The sequence below is a fragment of the Mustela nigripes genome, chromosome 4, assembly GCF_022355385.1.
Source record: "Mustela nigripes isolate SB6536 chromosome 4, MUSNIG.SB6536, whole genome shotgun sequence".
Taxonomy (NCBI): domain Eukaryota; kingdom Metazoa; phylum Chordata; class Mammalia; order Carnivora; family Mustelidae; genus Mustela; species Mustela nigripes.
Genome location: NC_081560.1, coordinates 127,371,426 through 127,393,131, shown reverse-complemented (window position 1 = coordinate 127,393,131; position 21,706 = coordinate 127,371,426). Strand labels below are relative to the sequence as shown.

The following is a 21,706-nucleotide window of genomic DNA, read 5'->3' as shown; positions in this document are numbered from 1 at the left end:
CTTGGCTGGGAGCCTTTGTGCAGATCTACCTGCACAACCCTGTGCTCCCCACCCCACCCCTCTGCTTTTGACTATAAAAAGGTGATACCAATACAAGAATTCACTCCATTTGAGGGCGTAACAGCTGGTGGAGGCAAAATACCTTCTCGGTTATTTGAGTTTTACTAGGATTCATTCCCTTCTCTCCCAAAAAAGGAACCATTGGAGGTTAAAATTTTGGTAAAGTGTGGCAGGTGGTAGTGGGTTAATTTACAGACAGAACTTCTTCTCACACTTTTCAGACTAATAGGTTACTTGAAAGGCATTGAAGGTAGCCTCTGATACCAAGCAAAGTTTTCCGAATGATCCACAATGTCATCATTGTTCTCTAAACTAATCAGCCTTGTTTTTTCTGCCTTGCACTTAAGGATGACCAAACCCCACTGCACATTTCTGCTCGACTGGGGAAGGCAGATATTGTACAACAGCTGTTACAGCAAGGAGCGTCTCCAAATGCAGCCACGACTTCTGGGTACACCCCACTCCACCTCTCGGCCCGGGAGGGACACGAGGATGTAGCTGCATTCCTTCTGGATCATGGCGCATCTCTCTCTATAACAACGAAGGTAGGAAAGTGAGTCTTGGAGTCCCGCTGTGTCTCCCCAAAGCCATCCTCCTTACAACTGAGGCCACGTGTCCAAACCACTTTCAGATCAGGAGGTGGATTTTCTTTCATTTTTGTTTGTTGTTACTCTTTTGTTGTTGTTGTCTTGTGTGATTAGTGGTCTGATGTTTCAAATCTCCACTCTGATGCCTTCAAGCAATAACCTATCACTCAGTCGCTCTGCGGGTACAGGTTGCAAAATATAGGGCTCACGTTTTGGTAGTGCTATGTAAACCTAGCAAGTCTGATAGATTAATTGGCCTATGGCATGTCTGAGAAAGCTAGAAATGGGTGTTTCACTCTCCTCTTTGGATGCAGGGAAGTGTGATCCATACACAAGCCGATTACAGTAATCGGCAATCCTTGGAAAACTATCTGAATAAATGATGACTGCCTCCAACTATACCCCCTGTAATTCTTTAGGCTCCTCAGCAGAGCTGAGATGCACAGTTTCTGGATCTCATTTAATATGTGGAACAGAGTGAGTGGGGATTAGGTTTCGAGTGCCCCAGCCCTTCCACTGTGCCAGCTGCCTGTTGGCTCTAGTTGGCTTCAGTCTCATGAGGTCAGATGTGCTGATGACCCTCCAGTCTCCGACTCATGCTTGGGACCCTCCATAGGAGCGCATGCTGACGGACTCGTGGATCTCCAGATCCAAGCAGGAGCAGCTGCTCAACTCTCAGTACCCAACTCTGGCAGATTTACTGGGCTGGAACCATGTGCTGTTACTCAGTCCACCTGTGGTAGCTAAGATTCGAGAATCTCTGACTCCTGAGGACTGGGGCATAGCGAAAGACAATGTGTATACGTGCAGGAATTGGAGAAGTGGGCGCACAAGGCTCCAGTCTGGTGATGTGAGATCACGGGAGGTCCAGACTTGTCCTGGATTTTCCCAAGCCCTCCAAATCCAAACTGGGCCTGGGACACAGTAACCTATTCTTCCCAAACTGTGAAACCCTAAAACGCAGCAGGAGTACACCCCAGACCCAGCTCTCCACCATTGTCCTGGTCAGACGCTGAGAAGTCCCAGAGTTAGTGGCACGTGGAGGCTCAGTCAGCAGAGTTAGGAAGATGAAAAATCCCGATCCCCCTTGTTGATGAAGGGACTCGGGCTGTCATCGTCCTGCGTGGGTCTGTCAATGCACGCTTAACTGTGCTTCATTGTTAGAATCATTTATGGGTTCCAGGAAAGCAACGCCTTTGTGTCATTTCTGTTGTTCATTATTTTTATGGTTCTTCTTTCAGAAAGGATTTACTCCCCTTCATGTGGCAGCAAAGTATGGGAAGTTGGAAGTAGCCAATCTCCTGCTACAGAAAAGTGCCTCTCCAGATGCTGCTGGGAAGGTATGGAGCCAACTGCCCTCAGGCCACTTCCAGGGTAACCAAACCAGCCTTTGCTCCTTCACCAACAGCCACCTAAATTATGACTAGTCCAGAGTTAATTAAGTCTCATAGGATGAAGAGCCCTTTGGACATAGGAAGGTGAATGCCGGGGTCCAAGCGTTGTGGAATCGGGAATGTAAATTGCACTCTGTGTTGAACCCAGACTAACCCCATCTCCCACACCTAGGCCTCTGGTGTTAAAGACACTTTTGACCATGGTTGTTGTTTCTGCACGTGTTTTCAGAGCGGGCTAACCCCACTGCATGTGGCTGCACATTACGATAATCAGAAAGTGGCCCTCCTGCTTTTGGACCAAGGAGCTTCACCTCACGCGGCCGCAAAGGTACCTGGGATTTGGCCTGCCCGGGGAGGCTGGCAGGCGGCGTCTGCTGATCTCTGTCTGTCCATTCCTTTTGCTGCTCATGGGGCACCCTCCACCTTAGACATCACGGAAAAGTCACAGACATAGAAGGGCCTCCAGAACTCTGTGCCTTCAGCTATTTCGTCAGTAATGTGGTAGATGCTCAATAAATACTCACTTGCCAGTTGATTTTCCTTAAAAATCCAGGACGTCCTGGGGCCTGTGGAGGAAAAGAAGTTGAGGTACTCTTCAGTCAGATTAAAAACATCAGCACGGCCTGAGGGAATAAGAAAGTCTGAGTTGTCAAAGTTATAAAAATATGCCTTATATTTTCCTGGCCGTGAAACATTGCCTCCGAGTTGTTTATTTCTGTTTAATAAAATAGGTTGGGAGTTTTATCTATTTTTATTAATCCTAAGGGGAATCTTTATTCCTCTTGTTAGAGCATTTTTGACTAGTAGACAACCTACATTTCTCAGAAAAGAGCTATGTAGGGTGTGTGGCTTACTAATTAGCCATACATGCTGATTTGGGAGGCAAATCATGAAGAAGAGTTTACTTAAAGATAGGTTAATCGAGTGCTGTTGGTTTAATAGGCTCTCTGTTGTCGAGCAGACGACTGTGATCTGAGAAAAACTGGAATGATGCTGCTACATAATGCTGTCCAGTGCTTTCCCTAAAACGCTGCTCTTGAAGGAACTTTTAGCATTTTTAAGCTTTTTATGTTTTGGGGTTTTTTTGACTTTGCCTTTTTGGGGCATCTTTAGAGCCCTCTTTTAACCTTAGTGTTTCAATCTAATGGATTGTGATCAAATCTGAATGGGGCTGTTCCAGAATGCTTTGGAGACTTTAAAAGAGAAGGTTTTTAGGTACCTTCTTTTAGGGAGTAGGTTAACTTTGACAGTTATTTCTCCTCAGAAACTCTTCACCAATATGTCTTAATGATCTCCTGTCCCATCCTCTCCAGAATTGTACCCGGTGAGGTCTAGAATTCAGAATCATACCCCTAAATTTGCTTTTCATCTAAATGTGGCTTCCCCCCATAGTTTCTGATCCTGACAAACATTTTTCCCCATCATAAAGCCATGCCTTGACTTCTGGTAAAGACTTAATCTTCAAAAAAAAAGAGAGAAAGAAAGAATAGCATTATTCCCAAGAGCCAAAAGGAATGGAATTATCCATTGAAGAATGAATGGGTAAATAAAATGTGGTGTATACATACAGTGGAATATTATTCAGCCTTAAGAAGGAAGGAAATTCTGGGCCAGGCTGCAGCACTGAATGAGCCTCAAAGACACGGTCCTGAGGAGAATAAACCAGTCACGCAGAAGGACAAGTATTGTCTGATTTCAGTCATGTAGAGTCAGAAAGTAGAATGTTGGTTGCCGGGGACTGAAGGGAAGAAGAAACGGGGAGTTGGTATTTAATGGATAGCGTTTCGGTCTGAAGACGAACGGTGGTAATGCTTGGAAAACTATGTGAAATGTACTTAATGCCATTGACTGTGCACTTAAAAGTGGTGACAGTGGTAGGTTTTATGTAATGTATATTTTATCCCAATGTAAAATATGAAAAAAATTACAATGTAACTTAATGATTATTTCATTTTAATATATTTTAATATCCTTCTGAACCCGGACCACTTTTATTATATTATTAAAAAAACAAAAAACAAAAAAAAAACATGTTCTTGGTGGTCAATCCGTCAATAATTAATAGGCAAACAATTCAGTGCTCGCATGAGAGTGATAACTTTGACACCACTTGTGCCAGGCAGTTTAAGATCGACAAGATTCATAAAGTAGTACATGAAGCAAAATGTGTGCAGTCCACCCTTCCATCCATCCATTCTGTCTTTCAGTCCACAAATAACTCTGAAATAGGTCAGTAGTTGGTGTATTTCCCATTGGGCTCCTGCTTTGTATTTGCCAAACAAGCCTCCATGTTTGCATGTCTGCAGAACATCTTTAACAGAGAGTGGCAAAGAGCTCTAACGGCCCTTTAGCCTTAGGCGGAGCTCTGCCCTGTGTCCACCCACTTTCCTCGGCAGCGATTCTTGTCAGGAGCTTCTTCTGGGCGTTGAGCCTGAGCAAAGCCTGTTCTGTCAGGTAGGATTGGCTTCATCGACTGGAAGATACTGGTTTAAATGGATGTGGCTCTATTTTTCTCAGCAGTCTGGAGATGGGCAGTTGTTGATGTTGGTTCAGTGTTTCCAGAGTCTTAAGGAAAGTTTCAGGTGATTTTTTTCTTTTTCTTTTTTTTCTTTTTTCTTTTTTCGACTTTTCTTTGAGAGATTGTTGTTGCCTAGATTGCCAGGCCCTCTTTTAAGCCATAAACTAGAAAGAAAGTTGGACTACAGGGCATTCTCAGAAGCTCCAGCCAGCCCTTTCTCCTTACCTCCCATTGGCCACCTCTTCCTGCAAGGGAAGCTGGGAAATGTAGTTTTTCAGCTCGGCATGGTGCCAAGGCGCTTTTGTTAAGGAAGGAGGGAGACTGATACAGGGTCAGCAAATAGCCTCCCATACCCCAGGGAAGCTTTAGCATTTCTGAATCTGGTAGAGGTGCAGAAGGAGGAACAAAGTCTCAGTAAGGCCTGATTTGAGCTGAGGGTCTGACAGTAGTGACTGCAGTGTGAACTCTTCCTCCATTCATGTGCTTGGTCCTTAGGGTATGTGACATTTTGTTGCCTTTTCTTCTCTTTTGTAGAGTTGCCAACATATTTTCTTACACACACGAGTTTAGAAACACAATGTGATCTTGTAATGGGAGAGGTAGAAAGGTGCTGGAAAAGGAGATCAGCTTCTGTAATCCATTTTAGCCGGATCTATTTCCTGAGGCAGGACCCTGTACTAGAAGGAGGATTGGCATGAATTCAGGCATAACCTGGGCACCTGTGGAAGGGATAGTGAGCCATAGCTTGTTATTTGTCATATTTCTCTTCTGTAAAATGTGTAATGTATCTATTGATGTGGAACTGTAGAGATGGTGAAAATTCTTAGAAAAAATATGAAGCATCATATAAATATATTACTTTGGGTAAAATAAAATTACATTTCCTTTTGTTTTCATCTTGAAATGCAAAAGCACACTTGGCAAGCATTTTATCCTCTATATCAAGAGGAAAAAATATCTAAGATGATTCTGTAGTTGGATCTCTATTTTATTTCTTTTCTGATAAATGTACCTGTCCCCTTTAGCATGACAGGTAAGAATCATTTGGCTTTCCAGAAATTAGAAAGCACTTAGGAAATTTAGAAAATTTCTTATAGGTCTCAAGGTGAACTTTTTGTTTATTATTTGAAACACAGTTTAAGTCGTTCTGAGATGAACTTCCCCTTCTAAAATAATACCATCAGTTGTTTCCCCCTTGCTTTATACTTTACTTTGTAGCTCAGGTATGGAGCTCAGAATAAAACCCTCAGTAGTAATGAATAGCTTGTCTGAAATCAGCATGCATTACAGAAATGCCAGAGCTTCCCTTGATTAGTGTTCTTTAGTGCCTAGGATTTTGGGGTGGAATTAAAAGTAATCAAGATGATTAACACCTCTCAGAGGACACTGACCTGCCTTCAATTTTTGAAAAGTGGCTAATGTGAAGGTTATGTCCATGCAAAAGCAAACAGAAATAAGGTGCTCAGTAAGAAGCTAAACTCAGACTATCTTGCTGTCACCACTCTGTTTAGCCAGTGTTAGACATATTGACTAATCAGATGTCCTATTTTAGCACTGTTTGGTGAATTTTGTCTTCTAGGCAGGGGTGGGGATGGGAGGGAAACAGACCTCCCCCTCCTGTCACTCGCTGTAGAGTTGGGCTCAGTCCAAAGCTCTTCATTTGGCTCTGAAGGCAATTTCTTTAGGGTGTGTCTGTGCAGAGGGACAAAGGCTTCCCAGGTCAGCTGGGGTTTCCAGATGGCACTAAGTCCAAACTAAAAATAGGGATATAAAATCTTCTACCCTGGCCCATCTCATTTGGCAGAGGGTGGTTTCAGAAGAGTCTGGAAGCGGCATTTCCACTCACATGGTTTGATATCCAACAGCTTAAATCCTCTACAACTGATTAGAAGAAGAGCGTCTGTCAAGTAAACACTGTCCTCCTAGGACATGTTAGTGACTTAAAATATGAGGGTTGATTGCAGTAGGCTAGCCTGTGAGTGGTTCAGCAGTCCCCAGTGTCCTCTGTGTTGATTCTGACCCATCTGTATTGCTTGGAAAGAGTGCGACTGATAGTTGTCTAGATTTGGATCATTTTCCCAAGTATAAATCCACAAATTCTATCTTTTTTTCTCTAAGCCTTCTTTTCTATAAAAAAAAGTCATTCTAACTTTTCATTGGCATATTTTATAATATTTTATATTATATATAGTCATGCCCAAGTCAAAATACAATCTTGCGTTTCTCTTAAATGACTGTAAGGCAGGACAGGGTCCCCTCCCTAGCACAGGAGACCTTTCTTTCTCAGAGCAAAGGGCTCTGAAGGACCCTGAAACACAGCTAATTAACAGTTTACTGAAGAAATTTAGGTCACCACTACCTTAAGCACCAAGGGTCAGCCAAGATGAGGATCCCAGAATGTTCCAAAAGTTCTAGTAAGTCTGACTCACATTCTGAGGATTCACCAGTCACCATGAGGCATTAATAGAGATACAAAGACAGATATGACACAATACCTGCCCTCAACAAATTTGTGTTTTAGTAAGAGGAAACAAGTGTGGAAAAGAAAGAGCGCCACTAAATATCTCCAAGACTTTGATTAGAGTCAGTCAGGCTCAGTGGGTGTTAGAAGGGAAAGGAGGAGGTGAAACACTTCATGAGAACATGACCCTTAGCTGAAGCTTTGGCTGGAAAATGCTGGCCCTGAAGACCTGGTGGGGGATAAACATTCTTGATAGAGGGAGGCAAAAAACAGAAACATGAGCCGTATCTTATTTGGGAAGCCAGTTCAGCCGAAGCATAACATAGAAACTAGGGTTTCGTAAAGGAGGCAATCAAAGGGGCTATGAGAGGTGGTGCAGTCGATGAAGGATCCAACTCTTGATCTCAGCTCAGGTCTTGGTCTCAGGGTCATGAGTTTGAGCCCTGCATTGGGAGCCTGCTCAAAAAGAAATAATAATAAAACAAAAGGGTTATGAGAGTAAATAATAGCATCTGGACTACCATGAACATTAGGTTTTCAGCTTGTTAGCAACAAATAACCATTATGGATATTTTAAAGACAGGATAACAGCTCTGAACATGCCCATACTGTTTGTTGTTTCCTACTTGGGTTTCTTCTCAGTATCAAATTAAATAAAGCAAGTAATTATTGAGCACCTACCAACATGGTAGGAAAGAACTCTATATTCCTTTTGTAAAAACCAGTGGCACTCTGTTTCTCTTGCATTAAACTGTCTGCAGTATAATTTCCAGATTCAGGAATGTGGGGGATGAGCACAATACTTTAATGGCACAGCTCGATTTATCAGGTTGCTTTACAGGATTCCAAATTTTTAAACCATCGAAGAAAATCACTAGAAAGGGAAGCATGCTATTTGAGAGTGCACTGTACGCATTTTTATCTCTTTCCTGGGCATGTGACCAAGTGATTTGTGTTGACAGAATGGTTATACGCCGCTGCACATCGCTGCCAAAAAGAACCAGATGGACATAGCGACGACTCTGCTGGAATATGGTGCTGATGCAAATGCGGTTACCCGGCAAGGCATTGCTTCCGTCCATCTTGCAGCTCAGGAAGGACACGTGGACATGGTGTCCCTGCTCCTCGGCAGAAATGCTAACGTGAACCTGAGCAATAAGGTAACCTTCCTTTTTCTCTACAAAGCCTATACAGTAGAACCTTACCTGTCGGAAAGGTCACTAAGAAGCATGAAGAATCCAGGTCAAATTGATCTTTAAAGAATAATATCGCACAAGGATGTTTGCCAAAATATTTATTATAGCAAAAACTTTAAGAAAATATGGTTAAGCAGTAAGAGAATGGTAAATCAATAATTGGAAAGTCTTGGGATTGAATAACACAGAGCCCTAAAAATGAAGTCCACAAAGTTTTTCTGAATTCTATGAAATTTTGTAAGAATGTTAATTCAAAGAGCAACATTGCTGCCATACCAGAACCTAGCAAATAGTAAGTTGTAAATTGCATCTGTTGACTTAGTCTGCAAACATTTTGGGGGCACCTGCTCCTTGCCTGTCCTGGTTTTAAGTCAGAGATTACAGATATTGGAAATAGTGCTTCCTTCAGAGAGTTCATTAACAGAAATTAAGACTAGCTATTTTATTCACAGATTAGAAAAGTTGTCAGTCTTTATGTGTGAATTGGCAATTTCAAGGAATGCATGAAGCCTCTGTTCCCCAAATTTTTCAAACTCCCCTGCCTTCATAGTTGACATTCTGAATCTTTGTGAAGAATTTTGTGAAGCAAAACAAAAGTCCAGCCCACAATTGGCCAGAGACATGTTAATGAAGCTACAACCTCTCATTGCATATGCAGAGTTTGCTGAACTGTTTATCAATACCTAAGTCTGAGATCTGCTCAAAATACAGAACAGATGTTTCTTTCTTCCCTTCAGATATCAGGAAAGCCTGCAAGAGTGCCCCCAAATTCTTGATAATCCAGACTCCCTAGCTTCTTCTCTACCACTGGTGATGACACAACCGTAGCTTAGATATTGGAGTAGAGTTTCAAGATAGCAAGAGTTTTATGATGACAAATAAAAAGTAACTTATTTTTTCCCCCAGTATGTGGCCTGTGTTTTGGAATCACAAAGGCTTTAAATCTCCTGGGTGTGAATCCTAAACCTCACTCTTACTTGATTGGACAGGTTGTATGACCTCGCTGAGCTCCGGTTTTGTCCTCTTGTAAATGAAGACAAAATATTTACCTCACAGAGATGTCATAAAGATTAACTGGGATAACATTCAGCACTTTCTTCTTCAGCAGAAAAAGAATAGGTCTCTTAATTTTGGACTTCTCACAGTTTGGGGAAAAGCTTATTCTGCATGAATCTGAGTTCCCAAGGTTGTAAATTAACACATCCTGTAGCTGAAAAGACATACATGAGAGAACAGGGAAACCTTTTTTTCAGTTTCAGTGTCTTGAAAATCCTTTGTGATCATTGCAGAGCAAACACATTTTTTCATATTTCTCCGGTATGACAGTTTGATTTTTTCATAGCTTTCTTTTTAAACATTCCTTTTAGGAGAGCATGTCTCTGCACTAATAAGAATCACAGGACAATTTCAAATAGTCATTAGCAGGATTTTTTTTTTTTTTTTTTTTTTGGAGCTTTTGAGTTTTGAGTGTTGGAATACTATCAACTTGTTTTAATGAGGTAGAAGACCTGGTCTTCTCCATTTGAAGTACATTCTGTCATCCACTGAGTTTATTTTAAGAGCCCAGAATACTATAGCTCACTAATTCTCTCAGAGACAATGTAGGCCTTAAGAATTGGTTCATAGGTAAATGTTTAGATTTGATACCAAAGTTCAGTATGACTTGATTTTCCCCTTAAAATCCTCCAGTCTAAATAAATAAATAAAATACTCCAGTCAGCTAGTTGCAGCGTATATCCAGCCTTAGAATCATAGAAATTTTTAGACTGGAAATACTTCAGCATTTCTCAGCGTTTGCTTTGGGAGACTAGACATCAGCGAGGGAATTCTAAGGTCCACGTGACGTGGGTAACCAAGGCAACCTGCACCTTGTTGGTCACCTTCCTGAAAAAACGTGACATCAGCAGAAAACCTTCCAGGGAAGTTTTAAAAAGTGGATCAGGTGGCTTCCCAATAGCGCACTGTGTTCAGGAACGTTCAGGAACGTCACAGCACCTAGAAATGACCTAATGGGAAGGCATTTGTAAATCTTTGCTTCCTTTCTCCGTTGCCGTGTTCTCTATAAAGTATTAAATAAGCCTTGAAGTGAAAACAGAACACGAGGAGAACTTTATTATGCAACAAGGAGCTCAGAAAATTCTCTGTCAATTTTTCCTGAACTGCCCAAGTTTTAAACACCTGCCCATCCCAACTCCCACTCAACATTAGACTCTATGCCTTTGCTAAAAAATAAATATTAAAAGAGATGTAGCTTTTGTGAAAATTGATGTTGAACCAAACACTTCATTGTTTTCACTTTGTTCCTTTCTTATTATTGATCCCCAGCGTTTCCTGGTCACTTTAAGGAAAAGAGGCCAATGAACCCCAATTACTGACGAAGTGTTAGCATTTGATTTGATTTGCTTTTCCTTTTGATGTTCCTACCTACCTTCCCGCTTGGACCACAAGTAGTTCCATTCCTTTGTCCCGCTAATGGAATATTGAACAGGCCTGTTGATATTCTGAGTTGGTGGTGGTCTCTTGTTCCAAGTAAATGCCATTTTTTAAAATGAGCAATGGTTGAAACCTTATAAAAGGTTAGCAGGTAGCTTCAGAAGTCAAATGGGATTGTTTTAACCATCACACTATTTTTAAAAAATCTTCTCAATGGAAATCATGAAGATAAACAAAAGTTTTTATTTATCCTATTTTACCTAAAGGTGATTGCTCTTTCTTCTGATTTAATTATTTAGTAGATCCTAGTATGGGCTGGATGGTAGACACTGGTTACATGAAGATTAAAGGTACAGCTTTGCCTCAACAGGCTCATAGTGGTGTGAGGAAGACAGACAAGAAAACAGAATTTCAATGCAGGGTTATGATGCTCTTAATAGAGGTGAGCACATAGAAGGCATGCACATAAATGGAACAATGAGCCCTTTGAGAGGCGAGGAAGGAGAGAGAAGCCCAGAGAGCTGTGAGTGCCTCCGTTCCACAGATAGAGTGGGGGGCTCATGGGGCAGCGTGAACACAGACTAGGGGACGCAAGAGAATAGAGCACGTGCCAGAAGACATCCCCAAACTTTGCTGAGAACCACTCAGTAAAGAATCTTCAGAAGTTTTGGAAAGTCTTTAACTTAGAATAGGTGACCATGATACTTTGACAAAATATTATGGCTAAAAATAGGCCTCTAAAATAGAACATGAATGGGGTAGGGGATGGGGGGAACTAGGGGTGGGGATTGAGGAGCGGCCTTGTCATGACGAGAACCACCTGATGCGTGGAAATGTTGAATCAGTATCTTGTGCACCTGAAACTATAGAACACTGTGTGTTAGCTAACTGGAAGTAAAATAAAAACTTAATAAATCAATGAAGTAGAATAGGGGACATGACTTTCAGATTATGTCAGTGTTTGCGTGATACTGGTTTTGGCCCCAGCTTATTTTTCTTGGATTTCAGTCAAATGTATCAGCCCTCCTTTCCATATTTTCTCTTTTTTTTTTTTTTTTCAGTTTGAGTGGGCTTCCTCCCTAATCCTGTAAACATTATTAAGAACTCGAGAGCAAGTGACTTCCTGAGTCCTGGGATCAGTCATATGGAAGGGCAGCCCCTGACTAAATAACATTCAGCATCTCGAGGGCTCTGTGCCCTTGCTGCTGCTGCATCTGATACACTCTTGTCTTCTGACAATAGGACAGCTGAGGCTCTCACTGCATGGTTGCTGCAGGTGGAGACAGAGGCCTCCAGGACACAGAGATTCACTTCTGTGCTCATATTAGGGGAAGGAAATCAATCTGGAAGCACTAACACCAAGTTTCTTTCTCTTAAGTATTATTCATGAAAAGACACTTTAACAGCAACAGAGGATTTTTAAAACAGAGTATAGTCTTGGCGATTATTTCCTTGGCCATTGGAACAGCCAGGTAGTCTGTTTATTCTATGGTAGACTCGGTTTCAAATATGCAGTCTCAGTAAACACATACGCCATCTAAATGACCTGGAAATTCTCAGGAGATAGCATTCATTTTTGCATTTCCTACCCAGAAGCAACATACAGAATGTATTTATAAGCTTTGGGTATTAATATTTGATGGGGAAAATGCAATCATCACATATTCATTTATCATATTTAATTTAAAACTAATAATGTTTACAACTAATTTTTCTTTTAATGATTTCTGTTAATGCCAGCACCAGTGATAATGTCTTGAAATTCCTGCATAATTTTGCAAAAAAAAAGTCTCCAGTGAGGGGGTTGGTAAATACGTATTTACTTACTTATTTTTTAAGTCTAGTTGACATACAGTCTTACATTGGTTTCAGATGTGCAACTTAGTGATTTGACACCTTTATCCATTGTGCTGTGTTCACTACAAGTGTAGTGAACTTGTCCATCTCCGTCCCGACACATCACTTGGACAGTATCATCGCTCTGTCCCCATGACTTACCCACTTCATAACTGGAAGCCTGTACCTCCCCCTCGCCTTCCCCCATGTCATCTATCCCTCCATCCCCCTTCCTTCTGGCGATCAGCAGTCGGTTTTCTGTATTTACAGGCCTGATTCTGCTTTTCATTTGTTCATTTAAATTTTTTTTCTCCTTTGTGGAAGTATCTTAAGGCAAATCCCAGACATTATATCATTTTATGTCATTTTTTTTTAAAAAAAGACTCTAGTTTTAAAAAATGAACACTGAAGTATGTAGTAAGAAAATGATATAATGTCTGGGATTTGCCTTCAAATGCTTGCACAAAGAAAAGAATGAACAGGAAGTAGGGCTGGATGAAGCAAATGTAGGAAAACCTTGATAAGTGCTGAGTTTGTGATGAGGACACAAGGTTCCGGCCACCCCTCCACTGCTGAGGGTGTGTGAAATTTTTCATGAAGCCTGCAGGTTACAGTTTTGGCCCGATGCTAATAGGTAAGCTTATCCTGCAGAATTTTTTAGCATGCAAATTCTAGATATCCTCTCCCAGAACTCCTAAATTGTTGCTCGAACATGCCTGTGTGTGCCACACTCCACTCTCTAAGATGACGGTACTTTGACTCTTTCACAGAATGGCCTGACCCCGCTGCACTTGGCTGCTCAAGAAGATAGAGTGAATGTGGCCGAAGTCCTCGTAAACCAAGGGGCAAACGTGGATGCCCAGACAAAGGTATACAAAAAGAATGTGCTCCTATAAAGTGTCACTTAGTGACTCCTATATGGAAACAGAAAATTTGATAGGGGCGGTTAGGGGGAAGACAGATTTTCCATCCTATCTCTTATACATCATATTTCAAACATGCATCTGTGCAAGGGACACTGAAGTCTCTGGTGACAGTGTCCCAGATGCTTTTGTCTTTGGTGGCGTAGGCTCTTTATCCTAGCTGCCTGTAGATGCCCATCCGTGTTAGTACTGTTGATGTTACAACAGATCTGTCCTTTAAGGGCAGGGTGTAAAATCTTGTTCCTTTCTTGGCTTTTGTGACTGACTTAATGCATACAGAGAAATTTATCAGTGATTTGTAACCTTTGACTTTCTTCGGATATAGTCCATAAAAAAAGGATAAAGTAAGTTTTATTCAATTATTATTCAGTCGCTAAATTCCTTATGGCGTGTGTGGTTGTGAGCATCTCTCTCTCTCAGACAAATAGCTCTCTTCAAAAAGAAAAACAAATACTGGTTAATATCCTATAATGCCACAATTTCAAACTCAGATAAGAAAAATGGATGTTTTGTTTCTTCATCTTATGAGATAGACTTCATATTAATCTCTTTTTTCTGAGCATTTTCTTTTGGTACTTCATAGCAAACTTGTTTTATTTACTCGAAAATAGAACTCCCGTTTCTTTCTGTGTGTCATATTTTTGACACAAAAACGAATGCTTATTAAATACTGTGCATGCAACATCTTGGGTATCCTATGGATCGATTCTCAAGTTATTGATACTGAAGATATTAACAAATATAGAAGTATCACTAGGAATTCGCCAAGTAAAAAGGTATTCAGACATCAAAGTCAGACTGGACTTACCGGATAAACACAGAGGGAGCAGCCCGAGTAGACTACACCCCTGGGACATTCATTGTTCGGCTCTCGGGGCTGTGGCTCCACCACCCATACTGTGTCCCTGTTGAGAAGGAGCTGCCTGAAGGAGATCTGACCAGGCACGATCCTTTCTGTGCTTTAAACTCTGTGTTAAAATGGTAAAGCAAGTGCCATCATCCCTGGCCAGGACAACCCTAGGTAGAACGGGGAAAGTGAGGTAGGTAGTTCCCTTTCTGGAATTTCTGTGCCCTTGCGGTCTCCATGGCCTCACTCTGTAGCCAGAATGCTCAGCAGTACCTTCACTCTATTTCCTCCCCATTTAAAAAAAAAAAAAAAAAATCTCATTGTAGCTGAGTATTTAGCGGTAAAGGCCCCAGTAGCAGCTGAGTAGTTTCTTGTTACTTTCCATTTTGAAAATAAAAGCATTTTTAATTCTGAAAAAAGAATCAGACTACGGGCACCTGGGAGGCTCAGTTGGTTGAGAGTCTGACTCTTGATTTTGGCTCAGATCGTGGTCTCAGGGTTGTGGGATTGAGCCCTGCATCAGGCTTTGTGCTAGAGCCTCCTTAAGATTCTCTCTTTGTCTCTCGCTCATGCGCGCTCTCTCCAAAAAAAAAAAAAAAAAAAAAAACCAGACTGAATTTAGATTTATCTTCTTATTCCTTATTTTATTAAAGGTAAATATATTCACCTTGTATTGTTTCATTTACACACACGAACACAGACTTAAACACTTTTTTTTGTTATCTTTCCCTTTATAGATTAAAAATTCTAGGAGTCCTAAACAGGGTTAAGTATCTTGGTATGCCTCTGTCCCTGCACATCCGAGGCGTACCCCGTCATTCAGTCAGGAAGTGTGGCAGCGGTCCTCCAGGGCATGTTGGGAGGCAGGACATGGCACTGTGAGCCTTCTTGCACACAGGTCCCCTGGGCTTAAGAGTCTTGGGCCTCTACCAGCGTTTCCTCCTAACTCAGCCCACCTCAGGTCAGGTTCAGTAATCGTTTTAGTCCTTGGTGTAGTATTTATGAAGCGTGTTCCCTTTCCTGCCCTTGACAAGTGATGCACTTTGCAAGGTACCGGCCTCTTAACAAATTCTTTTCTCTTTCTTTCTTGTCTCAGCAAAGATCATAGCACCCAAAAAACTGAGGCTGTGATTGTCCCCTTGTTGAGAAGAGCAGAAGGGCAAGAGATGGGTTTTGGGGCTTGTTTTCTAATCTTGTGAATAAGGAATTTATTATGTTCTATGAACTTGCAGATTCTTACTGGTGAAGAGGATCTCTGAGCAGCCTACAGGTGTAATATGTGGTACTGTCCAATTCATTGGCTTAAATTGAAGCATAGCAATCATGAGAACATTGAGAACTCTTCTCTGTTTTGGGGAAAAGACCAGAAAATCCTATTAAAAGCTTTCCCAGCCTTCCCACTGGCTTGCTGATCATCTATACCTCCAACTCTGTATTTGAGTTTTGCTGAATCAGATCAGACTTAATTGTCCTGCTGGCCACAGGGTTTAATATTCAGTGTGATTCCACTGAAATAAAGCTACTCCTTTTGGTTTTTAAAAGGTTAATTTAGACACCCAAAATACATTGATTCTCAGTGGTACTGATTACAAATTAATAGTTAAGTTGTATTTCTTTACACGTGTGTAAAATAATAAAAAAAATTCGATACTCATTTTACATTCATTTTTAGAGCTCCTGCTAGTTTCCAAATTCTTAACAGGGTGATTTATTCCTTTGCCTCATAGTACTTAGAGTCTAGAAAGGAAGATATGTGACAATAAAAATAATAAAATAATGTAATAATAGCAAAGTATATTACCCATCTTCTCTGTGTCAGGTATTGAATGCTTTACCTTTATTAATTGGTTTAATTCTTACAACACCCCTAGAAGGTGGTGAAGTTGGTATCCCCATTTTACCGATCAGGAAATGGAGGCACAGAAAGTAGTTACTTGTACAAGGTCACACAGTGAATTGGTACAAAATCTGACTTTGACCCCATATATAAATAAATAATTTTAAGAAATATTGGCATGAACTAAATTATTTTACAAAGGTGGGGAGTGTAGAATGGAGGTATAACTGGTTCAGTCTTGCAGAAACAAGAGAAAATGGTGGGGGGCATGCTAGAAAACTAAGATTTCAGAGAGCCTTAATGTGCCAGACTGAGCAAGTTCAGCTTTTCATTCTGTTTGCACTGGGAAGCCTTGGAAGGTTTTAAACAGAAGCATCATAAGGTCAGACATCCAGTTTAGAAAGATCGCAGGAGACAGTGCAGAGACTGAGTCGGTCAAAGGAGATTGGAGCAGGGGCCGTTGAAGGCTACTGCCAAGGTCCAGGCAGAGAACAAAGAGGGCTTTCATTTAGGGGCAGATGGGAAATTGGTGAACAAGAGAGAAATTGGAGAAATACTACTTAAAGAAGTATGAACAATAAGACATGAGTAGAAGTGAGAAATTCAGAGGCATCAAAGGACGGGAGCCCTGTGACTGGGCGAGCACAGGTACCATTCAAGGAGACTGGAAATCAAGGAGAGAAGCTAGCTGGGAAAAGAAGATCAAGAGTCCCGTATTGGGTGTGGTGTATATCAGATGATCTAGGGGCTGTCCAGGTGGAAAAATCCAGTAAATGACTAAAGTTTTGGCTCTAGGGTATAGAATGGAGGTCTGGACTATAGATCCTGATTTGTTAGTTGTCAGAATGGTTGTGTTAAGTGATGCTGGGAATGCAGATGTGATCATTGAGAAACAGCGAGGAGGAAACCAAAGCCCAGCCCCCTGGGATCAATATTTTTAAGTGGATGAAGGAGGTAGAAGCAGGCCTAATGACGCGTTTAAGGCGATCAGGAAAGAGTATGACATGGACGCCAGGTCATGAACCAGGAGGGTGCATCGGGTGAGAGAAGTACTAAAGCTTGTCACTGGGTTGGCACGGGGGTGATTACAAAGTAGGTCCCTCGGAATATGGGAGGAGGGGGGTGGGGAAGGAAGAGTGAGTGAAGATGCCTTCTTTCAAGAAGCTTCGCTTTGGAAGAATCTAGACCTAGAAAAAGAAACAAATATTTGGAAGAGGTGTTTTTGTTCTCTAAGATTGGAAATACGTAAATGTATTTGTCCACTGAGAGGAAGGGGCCGGGAGAAAGAGAAGAGGTTAAATTACAAGACGCATCAGAATTGGGATAAGCCACACTAGAGAGAGAGATGGCAATTTACTTATTTTTCTCCTATCATTTTGAAAATATTGGGGCGCCTGGGTGGCTCAGTGGGTTAAGCCTCTGCCTTCAGCTCAGGTCATGATCTCAGGGTCCTGGGATCAAGCCCCGCGTTGGGCTCTCTGCTCTGCAGGGAGTCTGCTTCCTCCCCTCTCTCTCTGCCTACTTGTGATCTCTCTCTCTCTGCCAAATAAATAAAATTTTTTAAAAAAGAAAATATTCATTCACTTTGACTCTTCTGTAATATCTGAGATATTTGCTTGTTTTTCTCCCCCAGTTTATTCCCACATTAATTTGGGAGGTAAACAATAAAACAAAAAACTACAGGGAAAATGTTCAACTTTCTTTTCTCTTTTAGTATGTTGAGATTTTCGACTATACCGCCTTTAAGAAACTAAGTCCAGAGAGTTTATTCTCTAGGGGAGAATTCCTGTTTGCTATGAAATGCACTTTTTTAATTTCAATTAGTTATACCAAACTAAAATTTTGCAAAAGTTATTTGAGAGAATATCTTATAATTTTGTATCGAGCTTTACCTGCCTCATTATCAAGTACTATTTCATATAACCTGTGACAATAGAAAGATGTTCCTTAAAGCGATAGCATCAATATATAAAAATAACAAAAAGTTGTTTACCTGAAATAAATAAAATCAAGGAGTAGTCGTAGCTATGAGTGGGTGTGTTCACTGAGGAAAACTATGCTAAGTGCAAGGAAAGCCAAGGATCGACTCCTAGAGGACAAGAGATTTTAGGAGGTTGGGAGTAAGTATGGATTTCCTACTCCCTCTCTCTCAAACCATTTGTGTGGGGATGTGCTTAACTATAACCCAATAAGATAGGGTCTTGTGGCAGCATAGAGCAGAAACACCAGCCTGATTACTCCCTCTGCACCTGTTAGCTCTTTCTACACAAATACAGCCTTTCAGTATTGCCTAAAGGAGAAGACAAACCCCACTCGTAAGGACGGTCTAAGTAGACAACAGTGGAAAAGAGGCAGAGAATGCTCAGATACCGGAACTGTGATTGTTTCCTAGCCACTCCAGAAAGAATAGTTGGTCTTTCCAAAATCGATTGCTGCTAGTTGGAAAGAATTTCTCAAATCACATCTCTTTGAGCATATATGTGCAAGGTGCCATTTCATGTGGGAATTTTCTAGCCTTCAATGAATGGAAGAGCCCCAATTTCATTTCTCTAACTGCCAGCTAAATCTTCTTGGCTATGCACATGTATTTTTTAATAAAATACTTTAATGCTTGTGGAACAGCAAGAAGACCAGTGTCCTCGAGTGCAACAAGCAAGGAAGAGATTAGTAGGAATGAGCTCAGAGAATTAATGCATAGGGGGTATAGAGAAGGGACCAGATAGGACTGGTCGCATAGTCCATGATAATGACTTAGGGTTTAACTAGGAATGGGATGGAAAGCTACGAGGATAAGTAGAAACTGTGCTTTAAGATTCTTCACACGATTCAATTTCTTTAAAAAATCTAATTAGTATACTTAGCGCAACAAACAGCCTTTTGAGACTGTTGCATCATTGCTTAATTAGGCACGCTGACTAAAAACCTGAAAAGTTTCTTTTTTAAATTTTTATTTCTTTTTCATTTTTTTAAAGGTTTTATTTATTTGCCAGAGAAAGAGAGATAACACAAGCAGAGGGAGAAGCAGGGAGAAGCAGGCCCCCACTGAGCAGGGATCCCAAGACCCTGGGATCATGACCTGGGCCAAAGGCAGGAGCTTAACCACCTGAGCCACTCAGGCACCCCTAAAAATCTGAGAAGTTTCTTAATATTTAGATTTCAAAAATATTTTCTCTATGTTTTTAGCTGGGGATTAATCCTCTACCATGAAATTTGGGAATAATGTTACTTCAGTTAAGCTACATGTACTGAGAACCGATTGGAGAAAACTGTTTTCGTGCCTCTTCCACTAAGCAGCATTCTGATTCCTAATGCAATATCCTGAGTCCTTAGTATCAAGAAAGAAGCCTGCAAAGTTTGGTCAGTCAGTTCTGGTTACCAAGCCAGGATCTCCTTCACCACACGTTGAGCAGCTTCAGGGACCATAAAAGTCAGACTCACGTACACGGTTATGGCGAGCTGTAGCAGTGGGCATCCGGGCAGCACTGACTGGTTTGCGGGGCAGCATCTGACCAGAGTAAAGTTCTTTAGGGCAGCACATCCTGGTGAGACGTCTTCACCTTCCACCATCAGTTGTAGTCTGGGCACACTCTTTTCAAATTCAGATATAACCCATTTGCGGGCATGTCTTAATCGGTTTGAGTAGCTATGGCAAGCATACCACAGTTCTGCACAGTTCTGAAGGTTGGGAATTCCTAGATTAAAATGCCAGCAGATTCCTTGTCTGGTGAGGGACCTCATGCTGGTTTGCACATGGCCACCTTGTGCCTTCTTATTCTACCTTCAGATGGCAGAGAGCAGAGAGGAGAGACAAGCTGTCTCCTATCTCTTCCTATAAGGACACTAATCCCATTAATGGGGGGTTTCATCTAATTGCCTATGACCTAATTACCTCCCAAAGACCTCATCTCCAAATACCATCACACTGGGGACTGGGGTTTCAGAATGGGAATCTGGGGAGGAACAAACATTCTGTCTATAGGATAGAGTCACCATAAAGATACAATAGTGCATAATATATGAGATACAGACCCTTGAAAACATGGATTCCCCTTTGCCCTCCACACACTGAGAATGAAAATGTTTTTAAAACTCAGTCTTCTCCCTTTTGTCAGTACTGTGCTGCTGGTGTCCTCATAAAGAGAAATTCATTGTCAATGCTGAAATTGCATGGTGCTGTCTGTTACAATGTGGCCCTCTAGAAAAGTATCTGGAATATCCTTATTTTAAAAAGTAATTATACACACATATATATGTATATAATTATATATATGGAAGATATATTTTTAATGGATACAATTTATAGTTCCTCAGGGGTCAGTGGATATTAATTTGCTTAGCATCTTACTGTCTTGTCTGAATCAGCTGGTTTCAAATTATGATACCCTAGCTATGTAAGCAGGAGACTTTTAACTCCAGCATGTGTATTGGATCAAGTTCAGACGTCTCTGACCTCTTGAACTGCCACCAGCCTCTTCCGCTTTAGTGTTTCTGACTTCCATCTCCGTCATGTGTTCTGACAATCTATTACCTGGCATTATCATTTAACCACTTCATGGTTTTTTTCTACCACCATTTTATGCTTTTAGAGAATAGAATGTTCAATAAATCCTAGTTCACATCTCTCCACAGATCATTCTTTCTGTCCCTCGACAAGAAGCCACTGAATCACTCTGCCCAGCTGTTGACTGTGCCATGTTTCCTTCCTACCTTGAAAAGTTGCTGTGAGGAGTGCCTGGGTGGCTCAATCGCTAAGCGTCTGTCTTCAGCTCAGGTCTTGAGGTCCTTGGCTCAAGCCCTGTGCCAGACTCCCTGCTTGGCAGGGAGCCTGCTTCTCCCTCTCCCACTCCCCTGCTTGTGTTCCCTCTCTAACTATCTCTCTCTCTGTGTCAGATAGATAAATAATATCTTTAAAAAAAAGAAAAAAAAAGTTTGTGTAAGAATAAATTGAGCTGATGCAGAAGAGAACACTTTGGGACATTGACTAACTCCTTACATGTGACATGGTATTATTTTTTATATCAAACACTAGCTCTCAGAAATATCAAGGGCATTGTATATATATGTAGGGGGGAAAAAAACTATGCCAGCTCAAACAGACAGGTTAAATAATACTTTTGCTTCTATTTAGGATAGCTGTTTCTGAAAATATACTTATGAGGTTTCTTTTCTGAAAAATGTAATTACAGATGGGGTATACACCTTTACATGTAGGCTGCCACTATGGAAACATCAAGATTGTTAATTTCCTGCTCCAGCATTCTGCAAAAGTTAATGCCAAAACAAAGGTAAACTCTTTTCTTCTTCGTATCCACCACCAAAGTCATTGATTTTGTGTCCAAGGAAACAAGAGTCATTTCTTCCATCTTCCTTCTGCAGAATGGGTATACGCCGTTACATCAAGCTGCTCAGCAGGGACACACGCATATAATAAATGTCTTGCTTCAGAACAATGCTTCCCCCAACGAACTCACTGTGGTAAGAGTGAAGGGAAGGGAAGAGGGAGGCTAAGGGAAGAGGGAAGAGATGGACCTGGATGCTAGAATCTTCTTATATTTTTCTTCATGCACCAATGTCGCTGTTCTACTTTCATTAATAGGTATAAATGGAATATTCA

The 21,706-nt window shown here is 41.2% G+C and overlaps 1 protein-coding gene across 3 annotated transcripts in view; it reads left to right on the top strand.

Annotated features, from left to right (window-relative positions):
• ANK3 (ankyrin 3) overlaps positions 1 to 21,706 on the top strand; it is a 670,694-nt gene that overhangs the window by 521,205 nt on the left and 127,783 nt on the right. For all 3 annotated transcript variants that reach the window (XM_059397461.1, XM_059397462.1, XM_059397460.1), the window contains 7 exons: positions 408 to 605; positions 1,889 to 1,987; positions 2,271 to 2,369; positions 7,983 to 8,180; positions 13,256 to 13,354; positions 21,279 to 21,377; positions 21,469 to 21,567. In XM_059397461.1, coding sequence (XP_059253444.1) covers positions 408 to 605; positions 1,889 to 1,987; positions 2,271 to 2,369; positions 7,983 to 8,180; positions 13,256 to 13,354; positions 21,279 to 21,377; positions 21,469 to 21,567 — 891 coding nt within the window. The remainder of the gene's footprint in view (positions 1 to 407; positions 606 to 1,888; positions 1,988 to 2,270; positions 2,370 to 7,982; positions 8,181 to 13,255; positions 13,355 to 21,278; positions 21,378 to 21,468; positions 21,568 to 21,706) is intronic.